Raw genomic sequence first — 19,716 nt, 5'->3', positions numbered from 1 at the left:
GTGAGTTATGGAATTTGAGGGTTATGGCACTTGTCATACTGACACAGCACCACGTGATCCTGTTAAAACAATACTCACAACTAGAATTCATTTTTATGACAAACACTTTTGATTCTTTTGATCTGAAGACCCTTACGGACTGAAGGAATATGAATAACTTACAGGGCAATCGAGGAATGGAAACATAATTTGAGGTAGCCAAAAACACAGTTTTATACATCTGAAGAACTTCTACAAAGTATAAACTGCTTGGCAACCAGAAGAGGTGTCTAATTGAGACAGGTGTTTATTTGTCAAAAATGTGTAGCTACACCGGGCTAGTAAAAGGGACTGGGACTGAGTTTTTCAACTGAAGTTTTACAGTATTTGTAAACTAGGTGTTTTTTTAAGAATGTCCCTCCTCATCACATTTTGAGTTTAGGCTTCTTGACCTTATACTTCATTCTACTGAATTTAGACCTGTTGTCCTCGTTCGTGGACACTTTTTGTGCCATCTAGTGGTAGTAAGAGCACAATACACTAATCCATGTAAAAACAAGATGGCAGCCATCTCTGCCAAGTCAGTCTGCAGTTGATCCTGAAACACAAGTAGACAAAACCTGATCACATTTTATGGTTGAAACTTGTTTATTTGCAGTTAATAATGTTTTTAGTTCAATATGGCAACAAATTTGACCAATTTTAGCAACAGTAACAAGCTAAGGCGTTGTTCATTTGGAAGTACTGGTTTGAAGACATTAAGATCGTTGAGAATTTTAGTTTTTTGTACTCATCAGGTCCCACTGATCCCAAATAGCTAGGAGAAATTAAAAATGCATACCAAACAAATGTTCAGGTCTCAGGAGGTTAAGTAATGTAGACTGTGCATAATGTTTGTGCTCCATACCATGTGATATGGGTCAAATAAATGAAATTAAATTAAAGAGTTAAGAGGTAGCATAAATGGTTCAAGGAAACTTAAATAATGGCCTGATAATATTAGTAATAATACTTCAGTATAGGTGATAAATACATAATAATAACCATGACGATGGTGACTCCCTGTAACTAAACTACTAGGCTATAGATAGTTTTTGTCCAGCTTTAACACATCACTGTGTATCTGCTGTACATCCACTGTCCATTCTGTGTATTTATTCACATTCCCATAGGAAGTGAGCGGAGCAGCTCTCAGCCAATCAGATTTGCGGATAACGCTCCGACAACAAACAAAAGATCGAGGCTAGCTGAGCTCATTATACTTTGTCGATCCGTCAACGCTAACGTTACTTCTTACTTTGCTCCCAACGACGACCTGCTCCTCTGTCTTTTAACTACTTTCTTCGGTTCCTGCGCGGCAGGCAGTCTGCTTCTAGTGTCTCTATTTGTGGCTTTGTGTCAGCTAATGTCAACCTGAGCCATTTCAGCGATCGCTTCGCCTTTGCTGGCCAAGCTAAACGCGCTAGCCAGGTTAGCTACTCGACTAACCAGCTCTGGCTGCCTCTCTACGACCAGCGAAGCCAGTTAGCTTAGCCTGCTAGCTAGCTTTGCTAAACCTCCCTTTAAAACTTGACACTGACTGACACAAGTGGCTCTGGCTTGTTGCTGACAAGCCAATTTACTAAAACTCGTGTCGTAGCCATGTCTGGACAGTCGTCGGGCTGTGGGTTTCTAATGTCGGTTGTTGTCCACGGAGACTCGGCTCTGAACGAGCAGGAAAAGGAGCTCAACCAGCGACTCCGACGGCTCTATCCAGCCGTTAATGAAAATGAGACTCCGCTTCCCCGCTCCTGGAGCCCGAAGGACAAGTTTAGCTACATCGGACTCTCTCAGAACAATCTCCGTGTCCACTATAAAGGTATGACACAAAGTCACACTCAAGTTTAGCACTTTATTGCCCAGTGCTAACGTCAGGTCTGCTAACGTTAGCTTAGCTTGACGGTTAGCGGATCAAAGCCAGCTGCCGTTGTGGCTAAAAACAAAGTAGGCTAGGCTAGTGGCTTCATCAACAACAAGGCAGAGGACATCTTGCAACCCGACCAGCTGGCGAGGTGTATCCACAGCCAAAATTGACCTACTAGCTCGTTAGCGTCCCTGCTACCCTGTTAACCAGTTTGTCAGCAATATGAACTGTCACCATGAAGCTCTCACGGAGGGCAATCTGTCAGGCTATCTTTGGATATATAACTAATAGTTATAGACGTAGTATCAGCTATAAAGACAGTACATCTCAGGCTGGTTAGGCTCGATGTGAGTCACATAATCGTAACGTTACCGTTTAACGTTAGCCAAAATGGACTTGAGCTAGGCAGCCCTTACCCACCGTAAGGGCTGCCTAGCTAATGTAGCATTATTAGGTAATTAAATGACAGGAAATACACAGTGTCGAATATCATGATTAGCCCAAGTTACTCAGATGAATTGAAAGGCTTTCAGTGAAACTGATGACATGACAGGCATATGTAGTCCTTTGCTGCTGAGGGTTTGATATCAAGTGTCTATCAAGTGACATTCAGGTTGACTAGTTGCTTAGCAAAGCTATCAAAAGGGGTTTTGGTGCCGGCCTACAAGAAAAGGCTAGAGTAAAAAAAATAGGTGTAACTGTGCTTCCTGGGTGTGTTCAACTATTCTGGGTCTGACCGGCTCTCTACGCACACTCTTCCTTGTTACAGCTAGAGTGATGTGTCTGTCTCTATACAACACATTCACCTGGATATCTTATAGCAGGTATGCAGTTGTCGGGTAACTTAAGCATTCAAACACTGCAAACTTTTACATGAATCACCCCCAGGGAGCAAAAGAAGATCTGCTCTTAGAACAGGCCAACTATTTGAACACACAAGCTGAATATTTGCAAGTTAACTGGGAAGTAAAGTTCAAACTAGCTTTTGCTATGTCAAATATCCTAGTCTTTTTGGCATTCATAGGATAGAGTCAGAATCATTAACAAATAATACAGAAAATGTAATTTTGAGCAAGATAGTCTTGGCCTACTCTTTTCTATTATTAACAGTCAGTAAACACCTTGTTGTCTAAAACCCACCAACAGGATCTTCCATTAGTTTTTTGACAAAAACTAAATGTCACTGATGTTAAATACAAAGGTCTGCTAAAAGATTTGACTCTGCAATCATATGGACTAAAGCTGAAATGGTTGGCTCATTAACCAGAAACTGTTTGGTAATGGATTAACTCAGTGTTTAGTGTCAAAGGCCCAAAATTCACTGGTTCCAGCTAGGGATTGTGAAATTGTGGGCTGATATCAATGTTTAAAATAACAATTTGGCTGATAAACGATTCACAATACCAATATTTTGTTGTTGTTGTTGTTGTTATTTATTCCCTCTTTTGTGCCATGGAAACAAAGAAATCTTCATTTAAAAAACAATAACTGAAGTTATTGTACAAGCACAAATTCAATCATACGTATTCATGGACTGCTTCATGAGATTTTTTAAATATATATATATATATATATATATATATATATGTATGTGTGTATATATAATTATTCCCTCTTTAATATCTCTTTATAATGCTGTAAAAACATTGATAAAAACACAAATGTGTTGATTACAACGTCACATTATCAGGGAGTTTCCTGAGTTCTTTCGTCCTGACAACATCCCAGGGTAGATCTCTGCTCATCCCAAACACTATTTTATTGTCCCTGGGAAGACAGGGCGCCATTAGTCTCGAGCCTTGCTTTTTAGCCTGCACAAAATTGACATGACATAACATTACAAATATTAAACAAATACAAATATTACCTTATTTGCCGATAGGCCAATGGCAGTCAACAAGGTGAATATCGGTGGATACAGACGTTCAGCCAATTAACTGGTGCATCCCTAGTTCCAGCTACATAAAGGCAAACATTTGCTAGTTTCTAAGTATTCTGTAATAATAAAGTTAATAACTTTGGGTTTAGGAGTGTTTGTCGGGCAAAACTAGACATTTGAATTTGTCAAGTTGTGTTTCGGGAAATGACAATGAACATTTTCCTCTTATTTTCTTACATTTTATGGACCAGGCAGTTGATCAAAATTTTAAGACATTACCTTGAACTTTGGGTTGATGATGAGCATTTTACACTATTTTCAGACATTTCGTAGCTCAAATGATTGAGATAAAAAAGATAATAAACAGATTGAAGATTAATAGAGAACAGATAATTACATTAATAATTGGCACTGAAAATAATAATGTTATAACCTTAGTTTTGTGTACAGGATTTGTAGGGGGGGGTTGTATTTCTTTGGTTTTCCTCACCTGAATGGTGTATTCATGTGGCAACCATTTTGTCAGTAAAACAAATGTAAAAGGGAGGGTGAAATATTTTAGTTTAGTTTTTCCCAATTGGTTTGTTTTCCAAGTTTCAAAGGGTCCGAGGTATTCCTAAGCAATATCATCCAGATCAGTAATTAAACCTGCTGCTTGGAACAGACACTTGGTGACATTTTCAAGACCTAACAAGACTGATTAACTAGCTGTCAAACATCTCATGAAATAAGAAATGCCTTCTCCTAGGGTTGTGCAATTCGAGGAAAATACCTGATTTATTTTTGGACCAATATTCCAAGTGAGATTTTGATTTTGATCATATTTGTAGGTTAATTAAACTCCAGGCCTTTATGTGTCTGCATTGTATTTAACAAGATGTTTGTATCAAGCATAATCACAAACTTATCTAGTTCCAACATGAAAACAATCAGATAAAATGATGAGGTTGCTTGTTGTTGGGGTCCTCCCAGGCTTTTGTTTCTTCCCAAACCAGTTTCTTAAACTCCAAGTACACCAAACAGTAAACAAGCTTGTTTTCTACAGAAAAACTGACCGATTTAGCTCAGATGTAGTATGACAGTACATTTGTTTTACACTTGACATTACCCAGTATTTCCAAGTAAAATCATGACACCTTATTGTAGTAACAGAAAATAGCTGCTTAGTAACGTCTTACACTGTGAACATTTCTGATATCTGACCCCTGATGCTGTTGACAGCTCTACACTGTAGCTGCCTGAGCTAACGTTAGCTTTTACAGACTGACAGGATGAGCTGCTTCACAGCCCAAGACACATCGTGTGCTCAAGGGTATTCATAAGAATGTCATCTAGTAAAATGGCATCATATGTTCTGGGATCACAAGGCCTACTTTTACCCCCCATATAAAAACTGAAGATCTATTTAAAAGAATAAATATATGTTTTTTTATTTCCGCTGCCAAACCCTGTCTCATGTGGAAATGTGTCAAAACCACTGTAAAAAATCAGTGTGTGCAGTTATTAAACACAAAAAACACTAATATAAATTTACCTGAAAAAATTGGGACAAACACTTATTTGCCTTCAGGATGTTTTCTGTTTACACTGCAGCTTAGGTTGTAAAATGTTTTTGGTAAAGAGTTTCTGCAGAAGCTCCACGTCGCTTCTGATCCAATTTGACTTCATCTGTTCAGAGTAGTACTCTTTCAGTGAGGGGAAATAACTGGCGGGTATGGTCGACATTCCCTTTTGGCTTCAAAAACACGTGAGGACAAGTGGCAAACACAAGGAACCTTTTTCAAGAAAACTTGGCTCACTTTGAAAACTGCTGGAAATGTACGCCCCTTTGTTTGATGGGGCTGACAGCTATTGACAGGGGTGGGCGGGTTTAATCCTCTCCACAGCCACTCATACTAAAAATCTACATACAGTCCTGCCCTGTGCTTTGAATTAAAGCAGATCAAAATGTATGATTAAAGACACGATTAAAATTGGTGATCATCAGCTTAAGTCGCAGCAGAAAGCTTCTGTCTGTCTTCCTACTCATTCCTATCCCTTTTAAAATTATAGAATGATCCAGTATCCATTTGTCATGACCACATCGTGTTGCTCTTGTGTCTGTGTTTTACCCTCACCTGAAGGTCATGGCAAAACCCCAAAAGATGCAGCGTCTGTACGGGCAACCCACCCCATCCCAGCAGCCTGCGGGGTCTACTACTTCGAGGTGAAGATCATCAGCAAAGGCCGAGATGGGTAAGGACACAGAACAAAGCAAAACATTTCAACAGTTTTTGCCACGTTAGCAACTTGGCTTGAGAGATGTCAGTGTTTGTCAAAATTAAACATCCTGACAACTATTAAATTGTTATGAAATCTGGATGAGACCCAATGGCTTCTTTACACCGCTTTCTTCATAACTCCCACCAACAGGGCATAATTGAACGTGTCTAACACTTAATTTCATAACTGAATTCCTGCCAATACTTAGTGTTAGCATGCTACATGTTAGCATCTTAAGATACTAAATGTTTATGTAAACTTGTCATGAACTGAATATTCTGCAACAGTTAGCACGGAAGCTGTAACGTAAGTTAACAGTACACGTCATTTCTGTTTTTATATTGATGTGTTCTTTTTTTAATTATTTTATTGGTACTTACACTTTGGTTCTGAGATAAACAATACTTCATTCAGTCATGTTTTATGTTTCAAATAACAATTCAACTTGAACCTAAGATGTTACATGCAAACTGGTAGCACAATAACATACACACTGTAGGCAATATTGGCATGCTTACCTGCTAGCGTGCTTAAGCTGAAATGATAGATGTTAACATTTTCGCATGCTAATTTTAGCACTCAGCTGGTAGCACAACTGAGGTGTAAACCAATGAACATCGAGCCACATCTGCAGCCACGCTAACAGCCTTGTGAGGTTGTAATGTTTAACTGGAAAATGCAGGGACAATTTAATATTTTTTTCTCCTGGTGTTTGATAAACACGAGCCCCATGGGGCCATTAGTGACATTATTGACTCTAAATATTGTTAAACCTATAAATGGCTGACAATCTGAGGTATCATAATTAATGGACTGCATGATATGCAGGACAATATACAAGAGGAAGAGTTGCAATGAAAGCCCAAACAATCTGAGTCTAATGTGGATTTACATGCAAAATCTCATTGTAGCTGCTTGTTATTGAAGAAATAAACCTCCATCAGACATATAGTAGTGTAAAAGTTGTAATGAATTTGGTCTTAATTGATTAATTGGCTGGAGGCAGTTCACAGTTTGTCTCCTGCATGAAGCCCTGATTCTTTTAATCTTACAGCACATTAGTAGTCATCTAAAGAAAAGATGATAGCCCACAGAAATTACAATCCTGATCTCTTTCTCTTCATATCTGAGATTATTATAAAATGTCTGTGGGCATGCTGTCATGTTGTTGTTGGCATTTATTCTAAGGCCATGTCTACATACAAGCAGATATTTTTGAAAACTGATATATTTTTCTCTACAATAAAGAAAAACTGTCCACATGACCTTCCCTTTACTAAAGTCTCTGTCCACGTTAGAATGCAAAAATGAGCAAGATGTCAAACACCAGAGAGGAATGATCCAAAACCTTTGTTTCTGGTGGACTTAAAACCGCACACACTGAGGTGGACCAAATAATATTGGGCGCAGCAGACGCCTCCGTTCATCCGTACAAAGGTGCAGCAATACAGAGTTAAGATGTGAAGTAGTCATGAGACAGAGCAGTGCTTCTGCTAGTCCACTATCGTTGTTGTTTTGTACAAAGCAACAATGGGCATGTGCAAATTACGGTGACGTCATCGTTTCCCAGATGCTCGGTTTCACATGTTCACACTGATCAGAGTCCTACATGGGGTTACATCTGCGTGGACACCTGGCTAGTGACCTGCTAAATAGGTGATTTGCTGGTGGTATTTTCTCTTAATTTTGTTTCCATGTTACGTTCTTGGTTTAAAAAAAAAAAAAAGAAAAAAAAGAGTGTGTGTCAGATCGCAGGTGTTGGAAGATTAAAATAAAATGAGAAGATTAATAATTTGATTAAATGTTTTAACGTTTGAATCCTGTGACTGCTGACTGAGTTTGTTGGCTCTGTTTCCTGCGTCAGCTCAATGATGAGAGCCACTTCAATCAGGTTCATTACTAACAGGCACGTTAACTGTGAAGATGTGCGGGTCAGTGTGGTGAGAATAAGCAACAAATAGTCATTTAAATTGTATTTCCTGAATCACCTTTGTTGTGCAATATATTATCTTAGTTTCACATGTATGAGATGTCCAAAAATGATCACTTTAATATGCTGTCTAACCAGTGGCGTAGTGGTATTTCAGGTTTGTGTGCTAGTAGGTAGATGTGTACGTTACAGAGGAGGAAGTGGGTATACTCTCCTATATATTACCATGACTTTTTGAACAATAGGTGGTTATACTGTAAATGACAAGAAAGGAGGTGGTTATAGACCATATGCCTGCGTAAATCCTCCACTACACCACTGTGCCTAAGAGAATTATTTGAGAAGGGCGTGGTTATCATAGGATTTGTGGTTTGGGGTCAGGTCATGGATCTTGTGTCCGCAGGTCAGGTCAGGTTGCGGAACTAATTGGGCATATATGCGTGTGGCAGGGCGGCTGCGGTATTGCACGGTTTGGGAGTGAGTCTTGAAAATCAGACTCATGCAGGACTCTGACACGGATACAAAGGAACCAGAGTTTTGAAAAATCTGTAGCGTAAAATGCTTTTTCAAAAATGTGTGTTTATCGAACAAAAACTCCATTTGCATGTGAATGAGAGGCCAAATTATAAAGGAAAATATCAGTTTTCAAAAAATATGTGTATGCCTGTAGACAGGACCTATAATGCAAGCAAATCCTTATTTAATATTTTTATTTATTATCTTATTTGAGTTCATATTTAGTCACATGGAGCACTCCTATTTGAATCTTGATTTAAGTAATGCTTTGCTAACCCCAAACTGTAAATCATTACGATGCAGTCAGTAGTCCCATTTATTCAATACATGCCCTGTATAGCAAAGAATCTATTTAGAAATTCATATTAGGAGGCTGCGTAACACATAACAGTCTAACGAAGTGAAGGAATGATAAAAATCCTTACAAGACTAGCGGGCAATTTGTAATCCTAAATTAAGGCTCCAGTTGTCCCAAGGACCTCATCTTCCAGTGTAGCAGCCACAAGTCACGTGACTTCACTGGTTGTTTTCAACCAGTTGACCCTCCTTGACTCAAGATGTCTGAATACTGTGATAAACAAACAAACAAAAGAATATCAACATTTCATTGGATTCTATCATGGTGTACTGTGCATGTAATGTTTAGAAAACAGGAAGCACCTGATTCAAAAGTTAAATTAAATATTTAAACATTTTTACCCACATCAACTGTTTGGCTTTGTCAGTTGGTTGTTCAGTCCAATGCTTGAGCCAGAGAGGAAATAAATGTCTGTACAACTATTAGATGGATTTTCTTATGAATTTGTACACACAAACATTCAGGGTCGCAAGAGGATGAATGCTAATCACTGTGGGGATCATTTGACTTTTCATTTAGCGCCTGCAGCAGGTCAAAATTTCAAAATCTAAATATTGCCCAATTTCTTTCAGCGTGACCTTCTGTTTCTTGGGTCCTAAATAGAGGTGCTGTGTGTGATATGACACCCACTGTGACAACTAGAGCTGGGAATCACCAGTCACAATACAATGTTATTGTGATTTAAAAAAAAAAAAAAAAAAAAAAAAAAAATTCAAGTGCAAATTATGTCCTCAAAAAGAAAACCTTTGTCCACATCTGTTACATCTAAGAAGATAAAGTTTCCTGTTTATCTTGCTTCAATCATTTGTATGGCAGGACAATTAAGTAGTGAACTGAAAAAGCCATTGTTTAATTTGTATTTGTAATATTAATCATTTCTATAATAAAAAATGGGGATGCACGATAATATCGGCCTATCATTGGTATCAGCAGATATTGGCAGATTTTTCAGAATGGGCCAACATGCTTTTTTATTTTGCACAATGAATGAATATTACATACTGTAATACTAAGTGTTGTATTTCATGTCCCCATCTGCTGGTGGGCCATCACGATAAGAGTATGAATGCATAATATGATGTTAATTCCACTAAATAAGAGACTTGATGAGCACTTAAAATAGGGGTGGGAATCTCTTGGCACCTCACGATTCGATTCAATTCCAATTCTAAGGGCAATGATTTCAATTATAAAACGATCCTCGATTCTAAAACGAGCCAATAAGACAATTTACACTAGATATTGAAAAACATTATTGTAATAAAGCTGGGAATACATATCCAGTGCATACAAACTGTATTACTTACTGTGGTTGAGATGACTACACTCCACCAGTCTCCTCCGGTCCATCCTCCTCATCCACAAATCTCAACGGGACTCTCCTGTCCCTCGTCAACCTCCTCGACATTTTTCCTTTAGTATTTACAAAACTAAAACTGACTATAACTATCTATGAACGACAAAAAAATGAACTATTGAAAAAAGGCGAACAATGGCAAAACTACAAACTATGGTAAAAACACGACGAAAACACGGCAAAAAACACAGTATAAAAAAACTCGAAAGCTCTCAAAAAACCACAAATACTATTATTTACAACATTAAATATTATTTACAAAGAAAATGCCACCCAAACTCACCAAAACTCTGCTAAAACACCGCTAAATCACTCCCAACTTGCTCTCTCCTCGCCAGCTGTCACTGTCCTCCTGCTGTGCTCACTTCCTTCCCCTCCTCCACAGGTAATGATGTCAGTACCGTATACCACTAGAAAGCTCCACTTCTCAGCTGGAATTACGTCAATAGCATGAATGGTTTAGGAGTTACGTTAATTTGAAAAATAAATATAAAAATAAAATTAAAATCGATTTATGAGTTTTCCACATTGATGCTCGCATTGTTCAAGATAGAATCTCAATGCATCTAAAAATTGATTTTTTTCCCCCACCCCTAACTTAAAAGTAGGTGGGGAAAAAACGTATATATTGATATCGGTACTGGTTATCGGTCAGATTAGTTGTTATACATCGGCATGCTGGATATCAGCAAAAAATCCCTAATAAAAAATTGATACCTGGCATCCATGTATCAATGCAGTATTGCCAATTGTCGATTTTTTTTTTTTCTTCCACCCCTTGTGACAACGTGCATCTGTCCTTCTGGGCCACTACGTTCATAAACAAAGCTAGCACATGCTAACTTTGGCATGTTAAATAATCAGGGTGGGAATCACCAGACGATCCCAGATACAATATCATGATACTTAAATCACGATACAATAGTGTTGCGGTTATAGATATGTTGTGATATACTGAGTATTGCGATAAAATATGTTGTCATTTATTAGCTTTTTACATCTGTAAATTATGTACCCAACTTTATCAACGTGTTTTATCTAATAAGATTAAGTTCTCAGTGTGCTCATACGGTTCAATTCAATGTATTTATTGTCTCTATACACAGCAGCATACAGTGAACAAAATGTCGTTACTCACAAATCCAGGTGCAGTAAAGAACATATAACAAACAAGACATTCAACATTGACATCACAACATTAAAGTGCAATAAAGTGCATTGTGATTCTCATAAAGATAAAAATCTGTAAGTGCAGAGGAACAATTATTGCATAGTCATGAACTAATAAAACAGCAACCTGATGATTTGGATCTTGATTTCGCTTCAGCCATTTTTTTGCAGCAACAAAATGTCTCTAGTGGACTGAAAAAGCAACTGATTGTATTATTCTAGTAGCCTACCTAAAGTTTACGTTGTATTTGTAATATTAACAATTTATATAATTAAAAAAAATCAATACTTGGCACTGTGTGACGATACGATATTGCCACACAAAAATATTGTGATACTATGCTGTAGCGGTTGTTCCCTCACCCCTACTAAATGAAAAACAGTTGATAAATTGCAGGTTAACGTACTAACTGTTAACACTACTTGGGAAAGTTCTTCCTGTTTTCATCCATTCAACATTTGTTTTTCTTTGGATGTGAACTGAGTATTACATCCTCACAGGCTGTTAGTGTCGCTGTAGGCAATTACAGAAGATGTTAAGGAGTTTATCAGAAAAGCATGATTGGTGTGTTTTGTTTTTACACACCCAAATAAACTCTCAACCGTCTGTCCCACAGGTACATGGGCATCGGCCTCTCAGCTCAGGGTGTAAACATGAACAGACTCCCTGGTAAGATGACGCATTGTGTGTTTTTTTTCTCAGTGTTCATTCTTCTGCCTTTGGGTGTGGTGAGATGAATTTGTCTGTTAGCGTGTGTCACAGTCTGTTTCTCTGGTGTATTATACCAGAGATCTTTTTAACTGTATTTGTGTGGGTGTCATCTCGTCTGTGAACTTATTGTCTGGCAGAGATTGGCCTTTGATATACTGGGTGTAGGTGTGACTGTGAGTGAGAGACTACTCATTTCATTGAGTTATTATGTGTCACTTATCTAATTGCATGTGCACATTTTCTTATTGTCTGAGACGCTGAAAAAATTTCTTCATACATGTGAGATGCCTGGAGAGGTCAGGGACATGAATGTGGTGGTTCCATTCAGTGAAGGTGATCCCTCACCTACCCCATGCATGTAGATAAATTCTCTCTATGGATTCATGAATTTTGATATATAGTGTAAATTTCCAATGCAGATCAATGACTGTATTCAACAGAATTTTCCTGATACGTTCACCCAAGTTAAAATTTGACAGCCTTCTGCACCTCTGAGAATTGTGCACAATGCATAAAACTGAGATGGCAGACCAACTATTTTGTATATAGAAGGGATATCTTTAAGCTTGATAAGAGTAAAGCAGCTCACATTTTTCTGCTGTTCTCAAAGTACATGGTGGATACAAATGTCTAATCAACAAATTGGGATGTGGTTGAGAGTGTGGAAGGTAGAGAAATTTTGACGTAATGGTTACAAAAAAATGTCAATCAGTGTTTCCGAAAGCCCAAGATGACGTCCTCAAATGTCTTGTTTAGTTCACAACCCAAAAATAAGATAAGGTAAGGTTATTACCCAATATAACAATTACTAATTGATTGAACCCTTTAGCAGAAAGTGTTCATAATTGTTAGTGTCATTGTTCGATAGCGCACGGCACGTATCATTTGTTCTTTCAACATCAGGTTGTGCTGTTAATGTGCTATCCGTTCTGTGGGTTGTCCAGTTTCCCTTTTTTAATGACGAACACGGACTACCACCACCTGCTTCTGTGGAGAGTTATTTCCTCTCTTGCAGGTGCAGAACGTACATGCTAGCCTGCTGTTGGCTGTAGTCTTTGCAGTGTCTTCAAATACAACTTTTGGGCGGAGACACAGGAGATGTGAGGCGACACATCCATTGGCCTTTGTCCCCACTAATTCTTTGATGTCGGTTTGGTGTGTCTGGGTGTTTACAGATGAAGCTACAGCCAGCAGCTGCCTAACTTGGCTTAGCATAAAGACTGGAAACAGGAAAAAACTACTAGTCTTGTTCTGTGTGAACATAAAAATATTCGCCCAAGTTCACTAATTAACATGTTATATCTCGCCTGTTCAATCTGCAAATCATATAGGTTTTGGTCTCAAAAATCAGTCAGGTTTTAGTTATTTTGATGAGGGCATAGATTTTCTTCCAGAATTTTAGCACTTTAATTAAATAAATGTGGTCTAAGTCGCCTCAAGAATGCAAAAAAGATCACAAAGACAATCCTCTACCACATAAAGAAAGACAGTGTGCATAGATTTAACAACACTAGCACAGTTTCAAAACTGCTGTCAACCACTTGTCAGTATGTAAAAGATTTCTGCTGTGGCTGCTTGTTCTCTTTGCCATGACATAGTACCATTTAAAACAGCGCTAGTAGATGTGAGCTCTGCACTCCACAGAGGTTATCAGGCCAAACAGGAGCACTGATACCCCTTCGGCAGTCTGAGAGCGGGACCCGCCCAGAAGCTCCAGTCCCTTCGTGTAAAGATAACAGGAGGCCCCAAGCAAACTGCAGAGTCCCAGCTGACGAAGACATGTTAATGAAAACTCACTAATTGTGAGGAACTGATGCCAAACCGGGTCAGAGTTGATTGCTCTCCTCCGGTGATGACTGTGGCAGTTACAGGATGAACTTATCAGCTCCGCAGTAACTCACAGGGTCCTACCTAGCCCGGAGGCCGTCCACGCTGCAGCAGAGGCTGCTTCTTTCTCCCCTCTCCCCGAGGAGTGAAACACATCCCAATACTAAAAAACGTGTCCTGATTATGAGAGCATCTCCAGCGTTGAGGAAAAACTGAATGAGCCATGTCCTTCTGCAGTCACGGTGAAAACAACAGCAGGCTGTCCCCGTGATTGAAAAGACTGAAGTCCTGGGTTCAGTTCCCATACCTTGAACCTGGGTTTAGTTTTCAATGTAGTCTCAGACTGAACCATCTGTTGTGTTTTTACACCTTTTCCCTGCCTGCACAGCGCTCTCATTCTTACACCTCACATCCCTCAGGTTGGGACAAGCACTCATACGGTTACCACGGAGATGACGGCCACTCCTTCTGCTCGTCTGGCACCGGGCAACCCTACGGACCCACGTTTACAACAGGCGACGTGATTGGCTGCTGCGTTAACCTCATCAACAACACCTGCTTCTACACAAAGAACGGCCACAGCCTAGGTAAGGAGCACAGACACCAAAGATGATTACAGAACAATGCTTTTATTGTATTGTATGGGGCCTTAGACAAGATTCACTTTCAGTTCAGTTTTAAATAGTAACATTTTAGCAAAAATTTGTTGTTTTAGAGTTTGTAAATGGATGTCTGGATACAGTTTACTGTTGTTAAACATGGTCCCCAATCAATACGCAAATCAATATGTACGCTTTATTTTTAGCAATCATATATACTTAGTAGGACTTCTCTGTGACAGATCCAGTGTTTTCTTCCCTCCTGATGCTTGGCCATTGTTCTGTTAGCTCTTTGGTCGCTTTAACTCCAGGATTAGGCTGTGAAAAATAATCTGCTTGAATAGTAATCTAAACTTCAAAAATAACAATTTCATTTAGTTTTCGTCACCAAAGTGAATGATATGCAGAGATATAGGCCTATTGTATATTTTAAAAAAGGTTTTTTTACACCCCTTAAAATTGAAAAGGCCTCATAACCCCTCACAAAGCTTTGGCGACCCTTAGGACCATTCACACTGGCACTATTTGGTCCGCTTTAAACAAACCCTGGTCCGCTTCCATGGATAGTTCGGTTCATTTGGAGTGGTGTGAACGCTCATTCGAACTCTGGTGCGGACCAAATGAGTGAACCCTGGTCCGCTTGAAAACTGGGGGTCTCGGTTCACTTGCAAGTGAACCCTGGTGCAGTTCGCTTACAGTTGGAAATGCAAACGGACTATCCTGCGAACCTAAGAGAGGAAGAGACGTGTAGTGCAATGCATTTTGGTGTTTGGTGTTTTTGTGGTGACCAAGCCAAATGAAGGGGATGGATTTCCGTTTTCAGTTCTGGCCAATCGATGAGCTGGGTTTTCTTCTTCCTTGTGCTTTTTTTCTTCTTGGTCAGTGCTCGTTTCGGGCCATACCGCCCCCTAACGAGCAGCTGTTGTAACTGCGTGATTTTGTCCAGGCAGTTTGGTCCGCTTTAAAAAGTGCAGTGTGAAAGTGAACCGAACCAAATGAAGGTGTGAAATTTTTCGGCATTCCCCACCCAATCGTACCAAGACCCCTGGAGTATCCTGGTGTGAATGCGCCCTTAGTGAGGGTCAGGACCCCCAGATTGGGAACCAGCTTTAACTTGTGGGAAGTATTGTCAGTAAACAGTAAAACTGTGTTGGTATCTACTACTTGGTACTAAAAACCTCTGTGTACCTGAATGTGTGACATGTGCATCAGATGACAGTAGAACTTGAAAAAAAAATATTAAAAGGGGAGGTTATTTGGAGATTATTGCTACAAGTAATGGAATATAAATAACTTTTTTAAACTGAAGGTTAATTTAATTTACCTGCTACAGCATGCGTATCTACTTTCATGATGACTATTTTTGCATTCATTTGTCAGAAGACCATTAGTACTGCACACACTGAGATTAGGAAATTGCTTCCATACAGTTAATTACATTTGCATAAAACAGAAACGTCAGTGTTGTATCACAGGCAGAGCAGATGCACAAGACTTTGAACAACAACCCACATCAGCTTCCCCGCTAAAGTGTCTTTCTGATCTAACAAGAATAACAAACATGAACAGGCGTCTCGTCCTGCACCTTGTTGGACGAGCCACCAAACAAACATTCACTGGGGAGAAGTGTACCGCTAACGTCAGCTCGCAGGCTAGTTAGCTAATTAGCTGCAGCACATTAAACAGAAAGTAAACCTATCTGCAAATGTCACTTTGGTTTTCTTAGATGCTGCTGTGGTCCTTTATTCTTTAACATCACTGCTAACAACACTGTTTGCCTTTGGCTCTGAGATACAGTGCAAGTTTTCTTAAATTTTTCTTTCACTCCCAGCCGACACTCAGCTGTCAGTTAAACACAGGCACTTACACTTCCCTGCAACATATATCCAAATATGTTTTTGTTGTCTTCCTTCTTAATAATAAAATAATTTACAATACATTTTAAACATGTTGACATTATTTTTGAGTCCAAAAAGGGACAACTAAGTGTGATTTCCATTGGAGTTTAAATGTGTTGTGCTTTTCAGGCTGCCTCAAAAGGTGCCCCACTTAAGGCAGCAGAGCATAACTTCCAGATGAAAAAGGGATTCAGGTACCCTCATTAACAAGAAATCAGGTTATTGGGAGAAATACAGTCAGAACAGGAAATCAGAGAATTGTGTATGTGCACTGAAGTCACCTGGCTACTAGTTAACCCATATTTACATGGAGCTGGCCGCTCATCACATCTCATCCTCACTGCCTACAATGCTGACCGCAAACTGAAGTTCAGTGAGAATGTCCCAGGTTTTTACTTACTGTTCAAGTGTATTTCAAAATAGCCTGCTGAAACAGATGTATTTTGACTCAAAGTGTAACTTTGGTATCTTTCAACCTGGACACTTTTTTGACATGTTTTTGAAATGGTCTAGTATTGAGCGAGAGCGCGTGAAATTGAGTGCTGTCAATTTACGTCCACTGAAAGTGCTCGTTTTTGTCACTGACAGGCTCAGGTTGTTACTCTGTCTGACAGCATTATGGAAAAGATCCCCACAGAGGTCATCTGCTTTATTAAAAAGTGGATCCTTCTCGTTTAACCAGAAATAATAAATAGCTACCATGAAACCAACCAGACTCCATTTAGATAAACAGTAATTTTATCGTTGTAAAACACACTTCATTCAAAGTCTATGGAAAGAAAATAATACGCACAGAAGCCATCTTGAGTTGTCCTCTGCTGTTCCAACAATGACCAACTCAGATTTGGATTACGTTAACCCTCAATTCAGCCAGTTAGATGTGAAAGAATATGCTGGCTCTATCATGATGAAATAACTGTTTATTTAAATGGAATCTGGTGTGTTTGGTCATTGCGATTTTGGGTCAGTTTCTAGTTAAACAAAAGGCTCTTTAAAGGTATACTATGCAGGACTGTCAGTTGCTTGTAAACGTGCTCGGCAGCGAAACTTTAAGTAAAAGTCAACCCCAGATTCACTCTTGTTTTTGCGTTTTGCCTCGCTATATTTACTTCTTTTTTTTTTTTTTTTGGTGTTGTGTCTCTTGGATGCCTGCCATTTACAGTCTGGCACCTGGACGCGACATTTTATTGGTATAAAGCCCCAACCTCACCTGAGCACTGTGAGGGTGCACACCCATAAATGTCCAGAACACAGAAAATGAGAAGAAATTCCAGACAGAGTGCAGAGTCTCTGCAGATGAATACACAGGTACACACACTGAGAGTGAGTCATGGGTGATGATTGAGAGGGATTACTTTGTGAGTCTATATACTGTTTTTTAGGAAAATAGGTCCATCTCTGTAGGGGTTCTTCCCATAATTTTGTCAGACACTTGAAGTAACAATCGGAGCCCATCAGCTGCAAAAACAAGCACTTTTAGTGGACGTACGTTAACGTGCCTACCTGCCACTACTGTCTGCAGCAATCTCACTCAACATTGGACCAGTTTCAAACATTCTTGTTCCTATTTGTCACAAAAACATAGGAAAATAGAGTCCAGGTTAAAATACCAAAGTTATCCATTAACTTGTCAGTTTTAGTCTGACATTAGATTACTTTGAATACAAAGGCACACTGCATAGTCTCGCCATCTTTTCTATTGTTCTCTGTACAACGTCTACCTTTAACATTCTACCTGCTGTTACTGCAACACTCTGCCTGTGTAATTAAGACATCAGGGCTCTCCTGTTAAATAATGTCTCTCTCATTTACATGACATTTAAGACACCAGGTTACTGCAGAAAGACGATAGTAACCAGATTACCTCAGCACGTGTTAACACACTGACTGTGGCCTCCTGATGTGTGTGTGTGTGTGCGTGCGTGTGTGTGTGTGTGCGCGTGTGTGTAGAAATAGAAAGACATCCTCTCCTTCACACTGACATTGTCTCTCTTCCTCTGCAGGTATTGCCTTCACAGACCTACCAGTAAGTACCCACATTTTGTTCACTCCTGTGTTGTAAATTCATCCTTCTAGTTTCCATCATTAATCAGGACTGTAGGACATGAGGCTATTAATAGAAATGAAATGTTTGATTTCCTGCAGATTGTCTATTGAAGTTGAAATATTTATTCTGTGTAAAATGTATCGGACTCTGGAAAACTTATAAAAAAGTAGGATGTGTGGGGGGAGAAAAAGGCCTGGACACATTTCACATTCTGTCATTATGAAGTATTATTATAGTAAAGTTCAGCTTGCCTTGCAGTGACAAATTTGGTCGAACACTGTTCATGAAGAACTTCAGGAATAGAGATAGTTGCACAGTCTGTGTCTTGAAGCGTTTTTTTTATATCGCTTCTGTAGAAGTTGTAGTGTCAGTGTCTTTGGCTCCAGTCCTAAACAGGCAGGTTTTATCAGAGGTTATCTTTATTTTCATTTTTAAATTGGTGTTTTAATCCAAATTATGGTGTCACTAAATTCAGCTCAAACCTTTTTATATGTAGGAAATTAAACGTGTGGTTTTGGAGTAGGGGTGGGCGATATGGCCCAAAAACAATATCACGATATTTCAGGGTATTTCAGCAATAATAATATTCTTGACAATATGACAAGTAAGCAAGAAATATATTTCTTATTCATTTAAGAAAATAGTTTGCCTTCAAATATTTAGTAAAAACTAAACTAAAATGATCTCTCATTTCTTTAGTTTGTGAACAATAACAGTAACTCAGATTCTGTATACAATATTAATAGTTCAACAAAATAAAATCTACCACAAATTACACATTTAAACAGCCCCCAAATAAAAAAAAATGTCCCCTGGGATCTATATACTATATATATATAAATCAACAGGTGATTTCCTTCTTTTAGTAAAATCCTAAATGATTGAGTTGGGGCTTTTTTCCACCTGGACCTTTATGCTCTGCCATTTCTCCTCTAATCATCACGCTGCAACCTGTGACAGGCTGTTATGATACCACAACTATCACACATTCACATATATGTAGTTTTGTTGAGCCATGAGCGTCACGTAGGTTTACATCACCAAAGGTTTATGACAAAATCACTTGACGACACCGACTCCCGTGTGCGCATGGCGAGAGAGGAGAGGGAGAGACGCTGTGCTGCTGCCAGAGGAGCCGCTGAATGAGTTCCCTCTGAGCAGTAAGTCACTAAAAGAGTCTGAGAAGTCCGGGGCCGTTCATAAAACATTCAGGACGCCACAGTTTATGCCACACTACTGAAGTTACTCCTCTTTCTGGAACCACTGCAGAGTCAGTAAT

At 39.1% G+C, this 19,716-nt stretch overlaps 1 protein-coding gene across 2 annotated transcripts in view; it reads left to right on the top strand.

The window, feature by feature from the left end:
• Positions 1 to 1,182: 1,182 nt before the first annotated feature.
• ranbp9 (RAN binding protein 9) overlaps positions 1,183 to 19,716 on the top strand; it is a 39,280-nt gene continuing 20,746 nt past the window's right edge. For both annotated transcript variants that reach the window (XM_050074730.1, XM_050074729.1), the window contains exons 1-5: positions 1,183 to 1,837; positions 5,885 to 5,996; positions 11,972 to 12,024; positions 14,313 to 14,480; positions 18,394 to 18,416. In XM_050074730.1, the coding sequence (XP_049930687.1) occupies positions 1,621 to 1,837; positions 5,885 to 5,996; positions 11,972 to 12,024; positions 14,313 to 14,480; positions 18,394 to 18,416 (573 nt within the window). In that variant the 5' untranslated portion in view covers positions 1,183 to 1,620. The remainder of the gene's footprint in view (positions 1,838 to 5,884; positions 5,997 to 11,971; positions 12,025 to 14,312; positions 14,481 to 18,393; positions 18,417 to 19,716) is intronic.

The sequence above is a fragment of the Epinephelus moara genome, chromosome 21 (assembly GCF_006386435.1).
Source record: "Epinephelus moara isolate mb chromosome 21, YSFRI_EMoa_1.0, whole genome shotgun sequence".
Classification (NCBI taxonomy): Eukaryota; Metazoa; Chordata; class Actinopteri; order Perciformes; family Serranidae; genus Epinephelus; species Epinephelus moara.
The sequence above is the reverse complement of the archived record's forward strand: the minus strand, read 5'-3'. Positions and strand labels throughout refer to the sequence as shown.